This window comes from Neolamprologus multifasciatus, chromosome 9 (genome assembly GCF_963576455.1).
Source record: "Neolamprologus multifasciatus chromosome 9, fNeoMul1.2, whole genome shotgun sequence".
Classification (NCBI taxonomy): Eukaryota; Metazoa; Chordata; class Actinopteri; order Cichliformes; family Cichlidae; genus Neolamprologus; species Neolamprologus multifasciatus.
The window spans coordinates 6,439,092-6,451,454 of NC_140447.1; the positions used below are offsets into that span (position 1 = coordinate 6,439,092).

A 12,363-nucleotide genomic window follows, 5' to 3' on the forward strand; every position below is an offset into this window, starting at 1 on the left:
GGTTTATCTAGACTCCTCCCACAAGCTGATCCAACATAGTCTGCCCAAGCCTCCCACCTCTGTTTGTTTGGGTGGTTTGTTTGCTGCCATCAACAGCCTGTAATGCATTTAACTTCAGACATGAAGTATTCTGACGATAAAAAAGTCAACTTTGCTTAAAAATAACTTTAGTTGTATCAACACTGCCCTCTGGAATAATTAGACTTTGGTGACAAACTGATGTGATCTCCATGTTTCCTTTGTTGGACTGTGGGCGAGTGTCAGAACTGAATGTACTGAGTAACATGTAGAGTTTAAATATGTGTCAGTTCCAGTTTTAGAGCTCTAAAGTGCAGCTATCATGTTAGGAATAGACAGTAAAACTGAGCACACTGAGGTCAAATCTTTATCCAGTTCATCTGTAGGCCGAGCTCAGTCCATCCATTTAGTGAAATGATGTTTAAAGGTCTTCTTGTTCTGTGAGCGTGCACAGATCCTGAAGCTGAAAGCCTGGGTTAACAGAGAAATGATCATCACTGTGATGATGCTCATCATCTCTGACTGGGATTTGAGGTTTTATCAAAGCAGCAAACATAAAGAAAGCCTGGCTATGTTGGACTGGGTGTGGAAGCAGCTCCCAGTTTGAGTTCAGGAGACAGACACCCTCTCTACTTTGAAGATCAGCTTCAAACTTTCCTTTTTGATAAAGCTTATAGTTAGAGCTGGATCAGGTGACCCTGAACCATCCCTTAGTTATGCTGCCATAGAGATGGATAATAGACGGATTGTTGTTTTGTGTGTCTGCAGTCTGTCAGGCTGTCTGATCACAGAGGAAGGCTGTACTTCTCTGGCCTCAGCTCTGAGCTCCACCCCTCCCATCTGAGAGAGCTGGACCTGAGCTACAATCATCCAGGTGGGTAGCAATGAAGCTTCTGTCGGCTGGACTGAAGGATCCAGGCTGGAGACTGGACACTCTCAGGTATGGAGATAATGTCTAATAGAGGAGGAAGAGTTGGAAACATTTCCTGTGTCTTTCACTCACTTCCTGTTTGTTTCCTGCATGAGACATGAACAATCACACATGCAGGAATATTTTCAGGGACAGACACACTAGTCTAGCTGGATAGTGCATGGATATTTATGTAGGGGTCTCCAAGGAGTCTGTTTGCAGGAACATTAATGATAAGTGATAAGTCATGTTGAGAGTTTCATTAAAAGTAGACCTACAGTTAGGTCCATAAATATTTGGACAGAGACAACATTTTTTAACTTTAGATACACTTTATTAGGTCACAGGTGTACCTGAGATAGTGGTCACTGTGTACCTAATAAAGTGTTAGCCATGTGTATGTTTCCCATGCTGTATGTCCACAGTCACAGTGACAGTCAGTGACACTGACAGAAGCAGGGCTGTGAATCATTTCAGTCTGTGTGTGTGACAAAGGAGCAGCTAACATTTGGAAATGGAAGCTTAAATAATGGCAAACTCTACATTCACAGCTGAATTCACAATAAATTTGTTCTCAAGGGCACATTTAGCAACTAATGCTAATACTGTTTTCCCTTTGCTTTCTACAACTTGAGCAGCTATTCCTAAGTAGGCCACTTTGCTCTGCTAAGGATTTGTGTGACCATGATGGAAACTCTGATAAGCTAATGCCGCTAAGCTAAAGCTGTTTATGGGCCCTGTTAGAATCAATATTTCATTCTCATTCTGTTGTTTGAGAACAGTATTAACATTTCACATCATTATAACACAAGAGAAAAGGGTATTAGCGTTAGCTACTAATGCTTATTCACCTCAAATTAGCTTTAGCTGCTAATGGGAGCCTACTTAGCATAAACCCTTCACATTGGGCCTTTCTCAATATGCGTACTTGTGCGTACTTGCGTTCTCGTGTACTCGTGATACGTCATCAGTCGGAGACCAAGTACTGTTCCAATTCGAAGTACGCATCAAGCCGAGAACGCGAAAAAGTCCCGGATGTGTTCTCGCTCCGCCCGTTTTATCGAGCATGCATCGGTGGTGACTTGTGTGGACTTGGTACAGCTAAATATCCCAGAATGCATTTCGTCCAAAACTCAAACGCGGCAATGGCGGACGAGCGGGTCTAAAAACTTTTAAATATTACTCTTTCTGGGTCACAAAATAAACTTTTAAGTTCTTTTCAAGCGAGAATGTAGCTGTGTAAACTTCGAATATCTGCTCAGTTTATCAAGATATCATATATTTCCAAACGAGGTCCGACGTTTTCGGAGACGTCTGTGACCCGCCAGCTCCATAGCAGACAGCGAGGTCGAGGATTATTACAGCCGGCGAGAACAGCCGACTCCCGGCAGATCGTTTTCAACCCCCCCGCAGTCTTTTCGCTACTCAGGTTAAACAAACCCCAAACCCCAGTAGTTGTCTATTGTATTGAGTGTCCACTAAAATAAAAATAAAAGCGTTCTAACATCTCACCTGCTTGTTTTTATTAAGGTATGTACACATATGTACATGTACACTATTTTTATTAATAGAGATTTCACTACTGAAGTTAAACATGATATATAAGTCACTTAGATCACTTCTAAATGTTAATGTTTGGCTTATTTCGGCTTTTTATTAGTTCCTGAGTAAACCGGCTTGGCTGTGATTAAAGTTAAGCTTCATAACATATTACTCACAGTTAAATTAAGGACGGCAGTAAAAACTCCGGACCTGTGACATCATCAAGTACGCTGGTGTTCCAATTGTACAAATCGCGAGTCCGTGCTCGCGTTCTCGGCGAGTCCGTACTCCCGTGCGTTCTCGGCGAGTACGTACCCGCCGAGAACGCGAGTACGTACTCGCGTACTTGAGAATTGAGAAAGGGCCATTGTTATATTGCAAGGGAAAAGAGTCACTTATGGCAGCCTATTTAGCATTAACATCACATCATTATAACACAAGAGAAAAGGGTATTAGCACTAGCTACTAGTGCTTATTCACCTCAAATTACCTTTAGCTGCTAATGGCAGCCTACTTAGCATTAACTCCTCACTTCGTTGTTACCCAACGGAAAAGAGTATTAGTATTAGCTACTATCATTTTTAATAAGTAAGAGAAAACAGTGTTAGCATTATTGGATAATGCTAACTCACATTAAATTAGCATTAGCTATTTACCACAGCGTACTTAGAATTAGCCGCTCACATTGTTAAAAAGTAAGGGAAAACAGTATTAGCAGTAGCGCATAATGCTAATTCACGACAACGTAGTATTAGTTAATAAGGGCAGCCTACTTAGCATTAACTGCTCACTAATATAATGCTAATTCACATCAAATTAGCATTAACTGCTCAAGTTGTTATAAGGAAAGAGAAAACGGTATTAGCATTAGCTGCTAATAATTATTCACCCCTAATTAGAGTTTTGCCCTAATGGCAGCCTACTTAGCATTAACTCCTAACGTTGTTGTAATGCAGGGGAAAAGAGTTACCATTATCAGATAATGCCAATTCACATTAAATTAGCGTTAGTTAATAACGGTAGACTTCATATCATTAACTGCTGTCATTCTTATAAAGCAAACAGTGTGAGCATTAGCTGTTAATGCGTTTTCATCTAAAATTAGAATTAGCCACTAATGGCGTATTGTTAAAAAGTAAGAAAAAACATTGTTAGCATAAGCGGATAATGCTAATTCACCTCAAATTAGTATTAGCTAATAACGGCACCTGCTTAGCATTAGCTGGTTACATTGTTATAAGGCAAGAAAATATGGTATTAGCATTAGCTGCCAATTTCTATTTATCTAAAATTAGATTTAGCGACTAATGGCAGTCTACTTAACATTAACTACTCAATAATACAATGCTAATTCACATCAAATTAGCATTAGCTGCTAACATCAGCCTATTTAGCACTAGCTGCTCACATTATTAAAAGGGAAGGGAAACGTGTTAGCATTACCCGATAACGCTAACATACTGGCATCAAATTAGCATTACCTAATGCTAACACACATCACATTGTTAAAATGTAAGAAAAAACATTGTTAGCATTAGCGGATAAATTAGCATTAGCTAATCACGGCAACCTACTTAGCAATAGCTGATCACATTGTTAGAAATTAAGAGAATATGGTATTAGCATTAGTTGCCAATGCTTATTCACCTAAAATTAGTATTAGCCACTAATGGTAGCCTATTTAGCATAAACTTCTTAATGCTAAATGAAGTTAATTAATGCTAAATAGGCTTAACTGAAATTAAAGTAATGTTAGCATTAGCTGCTAACATCAGCCTATTTAGCACTAGCTGCTCACATTATTAAAAGGGAAGGGAAACGTGTTAGCATTACCCGATAATGCTAACATACTGGCATCAAATTAGCATTACCTAATGCTAACACATATCACATTGTTAAAATGTAAGAAAAAACATTGTTAGCATTAGCGGATAAATTAGCATTAGCTAATAACGGCAACCTACTTAGCAATAGCTGATCACACTGTTAGAAATCAAGAGAATATGGTATTAGCATTAGTTGCCAATGCTTATTCACCTAAAATTAGTATTAGCCACTAATGGTAGCCTATTTAGCATAAACTTCTTAATGCTAAATGAAGTTAATTAATGCTAAATAGGCTTAACTGAAATTAAAGTAATGTTAGCATTAGCTGCTGATATTGTTAAAAGGTAAGATAAAACATTGCTAGCAGCAGCGGCTAATGCTAACACACATAATAATTAGCATTACCTAATAATGGCAGCATTCTTAGCATTAGCTGCTCATATTGATATAATGCAAGGGAAAAGAGTTGGCAAAAACATTGTTAGCATTAGTTGATAATGCTAATTCACCTAAATTAGCATTAGCTAATGATGGCTATATACCTAGCATTTGCTACTGATATTGATATATAGCAAGAAAATATGGTATTAGCAGTAGCTTTTAATGCTTTTTCATCTAAAATTAGAATTAGCCACTAATGGCGTCCTATTAAGCATTAACTCTTCACATCGCAGGAGAAAAGTTAAAATTGAATAAAAAAGGTGTTCACATTAGCTACTCGTATTGTTGAAAAGTAAGAAAAAACTTTGTTAGCATAAGGGGCTAATGCTAATTCACCTCAAATTAGTATTAGCTAATAACGGCAACCTACTAAGTATTAGCTGGTCATATTGTTATAAAGCAAGAAAATATGGTATTAGCATTAGCTGCCAATACCTATTCATCTAAAATTAGCATTAGCCAGTAATGGCAGTCTACTTAGTATTAACTCCTAACCAATATAATGCTTATTTACATCAAATTAGCATTAGCTGCTAGCATCAGCCTACCTAGCGCTAGCTACAAACATTGTTAAAAGGGAAGGGAAAAGTGTTAGCATCACCCGATAATGCTAAACTTGCATCAAATTAGCATTAGCTAATAACAGCAGCCTTCTTAGCATTAGCTACTCACATTGTTATAATGCAAGGGAAAAGAGTTAGCATTAACGGATGATGCTAATTCACGTCAGATTAGAAAACATGGTATTCGTGGCCAATTCCTATTGACCTAAAATTAGCATTAACTCTTCACTAATGTAATGCTAATTCAAATCAAATTAGCTTTAGCTTTAGCATTAGCTGCTAGCATCAGCCTACCTAGCACTAGCTGCTCACATTGTTAAAAGGGAAGAGAAAACGATATTAGCATTAGCTGGTAATAATTATTCACCCCTAATTAGAATTAGCTGCTAATGGCAGCATACTTAGCATTAACTCCTCACATCGTTATAATGCAAATGATGCTAACTTGCATTAAATTAGACTGCTGTTATTAGCTAATGCTATTTAGCAGTAGCTGCTCACATTGTTATAAAGCAAAGGAAAACGATATGAGCATTAGGTTCTAATGCGTATTTGCCTTAAATTAGACGTAGGTACTAATGGTGGCCTACTTAGCATTAGCAGCTCAGATGTTGTAATGCTAGGGTAAAGAGTGTTAGAATTAGCCGTTCACATTGTTATAAAGTTAAGGGAAATAGTGTTAGCATTAGCTACTCACATTGTTAAAAAGTAAGTGTTAGCATTAGTGCGTAATGCTAATTCACATCAAATTAGCATTAGTTAATAACGGCAGCCTATTTAGCATTAGCAGATAATGTTGACCTTGGCCCACTGGAAAAGTTAAGAACTAAAGATTTAGGAGTGTTTCTCAATAGCTCTTTCTCATTTGAGAAACAAATAAATTCTGTTATTAAAACCAGCTGTAAGGTTTATATTGTTGATTGTCATTTATGCTTAGAGTTTTATAATCAATTGCATAATGATAGAGGTTTGATCCTTAGTTGATAGGTTTGTAGCTTGAACCTATTCGCTGGAACGTTGAAGACACTATAATTACACAGCAAAGCAAGACACGAAGTAGGCAAAGATCTTCATGTTTCTCGTGCACGGGAGAGAACCGGACAAACGCCGTTCCTTCGCTTGGCCCCAGTTGCTCTCGTCCGCTCCCCCGTAACACTGCTCTTTTATTGAGGTTACATGAATATGCATAGGTTCATTAACATACGACGTATACATACACGTAAAGAGTACCTTGCCTGTGTGTGTGTGTGTGTGTGTGTGTGTGTGTGTGTGTGTGTGGGTGGGGTCAGAGTATGACCCCATAAATGACTTCCCTAAACCTACTGGTCTGGAAAGTCCAGCAGTCTATCTAAACAAAAGGCACTTAGACTAAAACAGATATAGCCACGTTTATCCTACCATAAAACAATAAAACAAGGTACGACCTCTTCCCATGCTCCCAGGATGTAGGTGTGGATTCCAGAACACTCTGAATGCACACCAAGCCTTTGCAGCCTGCTAAAGATCACACATCCTATCACTACACAATTAATTAAACACCTCTACCAATCTAAAACTAATTATAAAACTCTAAGCATATATAAGTAGATATTTCTAAGCATAAATGACAATCAACATTACAAAACCTAACATTAGTAGTCTGTAAAGACTCTGTGTGCCTTCCAGAGTGCTCTGGCATGCACACACCACTTGGGGCCATGAGAGAGGTCGTACCCTCTGTTACTGATTTATGGTGTAGGACAGGGGTCTCAAACTCAATTTAGCTCGGGGCCGCTGCAGGCAGAGTCTGGGTGAGGCTGGGCCCCATTAGGTTTTCCACAAGAAAGGCATGGTTAAAAAATTCCAGTCTTCTCAAATCTCTTTATTTATTTATTTTTAACCCAAAATATGAAAAATAAATAAACAAATTAAAAATTAATAACAAAAAAATCAATCTGTAATGCATAAATAAAATAATAATAAGATATTTTTAGTCAGTGAACTTATGTGTTTTTTTCAGTCTTCTATATCTGCTGTATTTAGATTGAAATGTCTGTATTAACAGTTCTATAACCTTCTTCTGAACATGAATGGAACACCGTAGAAAATGAACTGTTCTTCTGAACATGGCTTCTCTTGCCTACTCCTTGCTGCTAGAGATCTGGCAGCGTTTCCTCTCGCATAGCCGAGCCAGATTTGGCCTGAGGGAGGAAGCAGTTGCGACCCTCAGTATGTCTTGAAGATGATCATCCGTAAGTCTGGACCTGTACTTGGACTTATTGAAGTTCAAAGTGGAGAAGAGCTTTTCGCACAAGTATGTGCTACCAAAAAGGCACATGGTCCACTTGAACATTCGGGAAAGCCGAAAAAAAAAATTGAAGTTTCAATCAAGCGTTTAGCCGACGGACGGGGAACGTCTCAACGCGTAGAGAATGTCATTTCTGCTTCTTTTTCTTGCAACCGTAGCACGGCGATCGGCAGATAAAAAGCCGGTAGCAGTCTCCTTTGTTTTTACGCTCGATGTTCATGTCTTTCATGACGACACGAACACCGTGGCATTTGCAGATGGTAGAAAGTACAGGGATGGCGAGCGCAAAAAAGGCGACTGCTCACGGCACCGGGCTGTTGTTACAGGAGAAAGAAGCAGAAATGACACCGTGACATATAACAAATAACATCACCTGTTTCTGATGTTAGTTGTTTTGACTGCTTTTACATTATATTGAAATATATGTAATGTTCATGTATGCTTCAATACAAACGGAGTGATGCAAATAAAAAACATCGACGCCCAAATTACGGTGCGACCCTATAATTAGTCCGGGTTACCGGGGACTGTTAATGCCGATGAACAGGTATGGCTATGTGACTGCAGACTAAATTGGGCTGCATTGAGTTCATTACTTTTCTTTTATCCCGCTGCCTACGCATCACTTTGAGAGTTAATATGAGATCTCTCTCTGTGAAAAAATAACTAAAAATCCCACTGACGTGTGTATAAATCTATATACGTATAATGTCCCGCTGGGCAGCAACTTTAAAAAAAACAACTTTTTTTGAAGTGTTGTGAACGCAGCGCGCTGGGGTGAATGTCCGCGTTTGCCCAATAGAAAGGAGGAAGCCAGCCAGGCACAGAAAAGAAAGAAACACTCCAGGGCAACGCTGCTGTAACTTTTACTCATTGAGAAATGTTTCCCTGCTTGCATCAAGCCCGGCTGGTGTCCCCTGAGATCCATATCCCACCCTGATTGGTGGGTTAGTTCAGCTCCGCACACAACACTGTAAAGTGTCATACATTATCAAACTAACATTAAATTTTCATATTAAGGTGGGGGCCAAAAACTATCGTCCTGCGGGCCGCAATTGGCCCACGGGCCGCGAGTTTGAGACCCCTGGTGTAGGAGGACACCTACTCTGTGTCTGGTTAAGTATAAGAGCCCTTTGTTAGGTGGACCGCTGGACTCTTAGCACCAGCTTTGGGGTCACAGGGTCACATGTGGAACACACACACACACACACACACACACACACACACATATACCTACACTATGCACAGACTGGTACTCTTTGTTCATACCTGTGTAAGACGTCATATGTTAATGAACTTATGCATATTCATGTAACCTCAATAAAGAGCAGTGTTACGAGGGAGCAGACGAGAGCGACTGAGGTCAAGTGAAGGAACGGCACTGTCACAGTTCTCTCCCTCATGAATTGTCTGGTTCCAGCGGTGGGTCTGTGCTAGACGACCCATCACCAGCTTTTTCCACTGGTTACCAGTACGTGGTAGAATCCACTTCCAGATCTTGTTGTTTGTCTTTAAATCTCTGAATGGATTGGCTCCATCTTATTTCTCTTTAACAAAATAATCCAAGTCGAGCCCTCAGGTCTGCAGATAAGTAGCTTCTGACCAGAACTAGACGTAAAAACAGTGGTGAGCTTTATCGATCGCTGCAGCCAAACTCTGGAACAGTCGCCCTTCACATCAGGTCGTCACCAACACTCGACATTTTTAAAACCCGGTTGGAAACACATTTGTACTCTGTAGCTTTCAATTGTGACAAGTCTTTATAGTAATTACTGTGTATGTTTCCTATTTTATCTCTACTCTGTGCAGCACTTTGGCTCAACCTGTTTTTAAATGTGCTGATAAATAAATGTAGATTTCTTTGAATAAAACAGTGGAGCCGAGCTTTGAGCTCAGTGTGTAACAGTGTGTGTATGAGAGCCATGTAATGTCCATGTGTGCATGCTGACTGTGCTGCTCTGACCCCCCTCCTCCTTTCAGGGTGGAGCCTGCTGGAGTCCGATGGTTGAGACCAGGTCTGAGGAAGTGTAAGTGTGTTTTTAATGGGATTCATGAAAACAAAGCAGCACACATTCAACCATCTTCATCATGTCAGGAGTCATCATCAAAGTGTCGATCAATGAACAGATGATGGATCAATAACTGCAGCTGGATTGTGTTTGTTCTCTCCATCAGATTCCTGTCAACTCACAATCGACACAAACACAGTGCACACAAAGCTCCAACTGTCTGACAACAACAGGAAGGTGACACATGTGAAGGAGGTTCAGTCATATCCTGATCATCCAGAGAGATTTGATGTTTACTGGCAGCTGCTGTGTAGAAATGGTCTGACTGGTTGCTGTTACTGGGAGGTCGAGTGGAGAGGAAACATTTGTATATCAGTGAGTTACAGAAGCATCAGAAGGAAAGGATACAGTGATGACTGTGAGTTTGGATGGAATGATCAGTCCTGGAGTCTGAGCTGCTATGATGATGGTCCTCGTTATGTCAGGCACAATAACATACAAACATCCATCTCCTCCTCCTCTGTCTCTAACAGAGCAGCAGTGTATGTGGACTGTCCTGCTGGCACTCTGTCCTTCTACAGAGTCTCCTCTGACACTCTGATCCACCTCCACACCTTCAACACCACATTCACTCAAACTCTTTATCCTGGGTTTAGAGTCTGGTCTCGTGGTTCCTCAGTGTCCCTGTGCTGAGTGTAAAGAGTGTCTCCTGTTACAGAAACACTCTGACTGTTGAACAGATAGTTCAGTCTGTACATGTCTGTCTCTTTCACTCACAAACACGTTTTCAGATTCATGGATTCAATCAGTTGATGTTTGAAACTCTTCTAAATGATTCCTTGTAAACTTCTTCCTCTTCAGTCACAAACAAACAGGAAGTGATGTCACATGTGTTCCTGTCCACACAGCAGAATGAGTCTATTGCTGACAGTGATGTACAAACAGAGTGAGCATTTCTGAGGCCCAAAATAAACTGAGTAGTTCACTGAATGAACAATGGACTGTGAGCTCAGTTCCTTCATCATTAGTATGGATTATATATGTATATGTATTATATTAGTATCATATATATCAGGTGCTGCTGCTGCTGGTTTCAGTCATTGTGCAAATGTGCTGTTTGTAAGGTTGTAAAGCTGCAGTCAGCTGAGACTGAAGAAGTCACCTGATCAGTGAGCAAACGTTTGTGAAAACGTCCAGATGAACAGAATCAACCTTTTGGGATCAGCCAGCAATGCAGCATCATTGTTGTTCAGGTTCAGAGGTTTGCAGGAATGAACTGATGACCAGAAACAGCTGCAAAGTCCAATAAAATACCAGCTGGAGTTCAGCTGCATTTGAAGAAGTCAAAGAAAAGTAAGGATGGCAAAGGGCGATGTTTTCTTCCAAAGAACTGAAAACATGGTCGACGCCTCATTAGAAGAATAATCTGGACATTTGTGAGGAACTCTAACCAAGAAAGCAACACAAGAAAGCAACGTCAAACAGATCCAACAGACAGTTTCCATGACTGGAAGTGTTGAGTGTAAAAATGCTACATTGCATTATTGCATCCTCTCACCACAGGAGGTGCTGTTGGCACCACTGATTGCTGATCAGCTGTTCTCTGATGATCTGATTGATACTGTGAATAACGGGACTCACTGAACTCTGTGACACAGTGAAGATTACAGAGTTTAACTTCAACATCTGACTGACGTCACACAGACAGAAGGATGAACCAGTGAGGCACAGAACACAGTTACTGGAGATACTGGATCAGCTCCATGTGAACCTCTGATGGAGAAGCTGCTGAGCCAGAGAAACATCAGGACATGACAGGCAGCTGCACTTATCTAACAACATGTAGCAGAGCTGATCTATGTTAGAGGATCTATCACAGCAGCTGAAGCCAAAGTCCAACACTGGATAGCAGCTGAGCCTGTGCTGAGTGTAGTGTTACAGGAAAAGGGCAGAAACACTGACACTGGTAGCTCACAGTGATGCTGACTGGGGCACAGAGCTGAATGATGCAGCATCAGGACACTGTTTCAGTCTGACTGACAGAGAAACCTGTAGCTGTATCTACATGTGAGGCAGAGGCTACACAAGCAGCTTTCTATGTTTCACAGTGACTGAGATCTTCAGTGGGGGTGGACATGCTCCTGTACAGACCTCTGAGGAGAACCAAGGTGCAGTCAAAGAGTCCAGTCTGTCCTCACAGATGTGAACATGTGGTTTCATCAGGTCTGCTGTCAGCTAGCAGGCTCACATCAGAATCACTGTTCCTGAAAAACACAGTCTGTGTGACATCATCAGTCAGCTGATCGTCCCAGATCTGAATGGTTTCTGTCTCTACTGAGGAAGTCAGAGAATATCACTGAGGTGTGGATCAGGTCTGAGTGACCTGTGGAGGGACAGCTTTAAACAGTCCAAGGGTCTCACGTCCTGCTCAGTCTGGTAGCAGATACCCCGTATTGTTCCAGATGTGCTGACATCACCAGCAGCAGCAGCACAGCTGTGTGATACGATGAATCTCAGTTATTGATCCAACACACAGTAAATACAAAGATCAGGATTTCTGAGAGTAATCATTATGAGTCTGAACACATGATCACTGAATGTTAGTCTCCACAATAATAAGCTAACACAACCAAACACAGCTTTCAGCTCTTATTTTGAAACTGGCTTATTTAGAGAGCTGTGATGTGAGCGTGCCTGGCTCTGAGGCACTTGGGTCAGCCTCTGTTGTTTAGAAGTGTTACAGACTGTGAATGACACAGACCTGTC

At 40.7% G+C, this 12,363-nt stretch overlaps 1 protein-coding gene and 1 long non-coding RNA gene across 2 annotated transcripts in view; one reads left to right on the forward strand and one right to left on the reverse strand.

The window, feature by feature from the left end:
* LOC146510916 (stonustoxin subunit alpha-like) overlaps positions 1–10,596 on the forward strand; it is a 179,347-nt gene extending 168,751 nt beyond the window's left edge. Inside the window, exons 2-4 of the mRNA XM_085172875.1 lie at positions 787–958; positions 9,569–9,615; positions 9,764–10,596. Of these exons, the coding sequence (XP_085029001.1) occupies positions 903–958; positions 9,569–9,615; positions 9,764–10,290 (630 nt within the window). The 5' untranslated portion in view covers positions 787–902 and the 3' untranslated portion in view covers positions 10,291–10,596. The remainder of the gene's footprint in view (positions 1–786; positions 959–9,568; positions 9,616–9,763) is intronic.
* The window catches only part of LOC146510921 (uncharacterized), a 161,734-nt gene that overhangs the window by 114,440 nt on the left and 34,931 nt on the right, over positions 1–12,363 (reverse strand). The gene's annotated exons all lie outside the window — the stretch shown is intronic.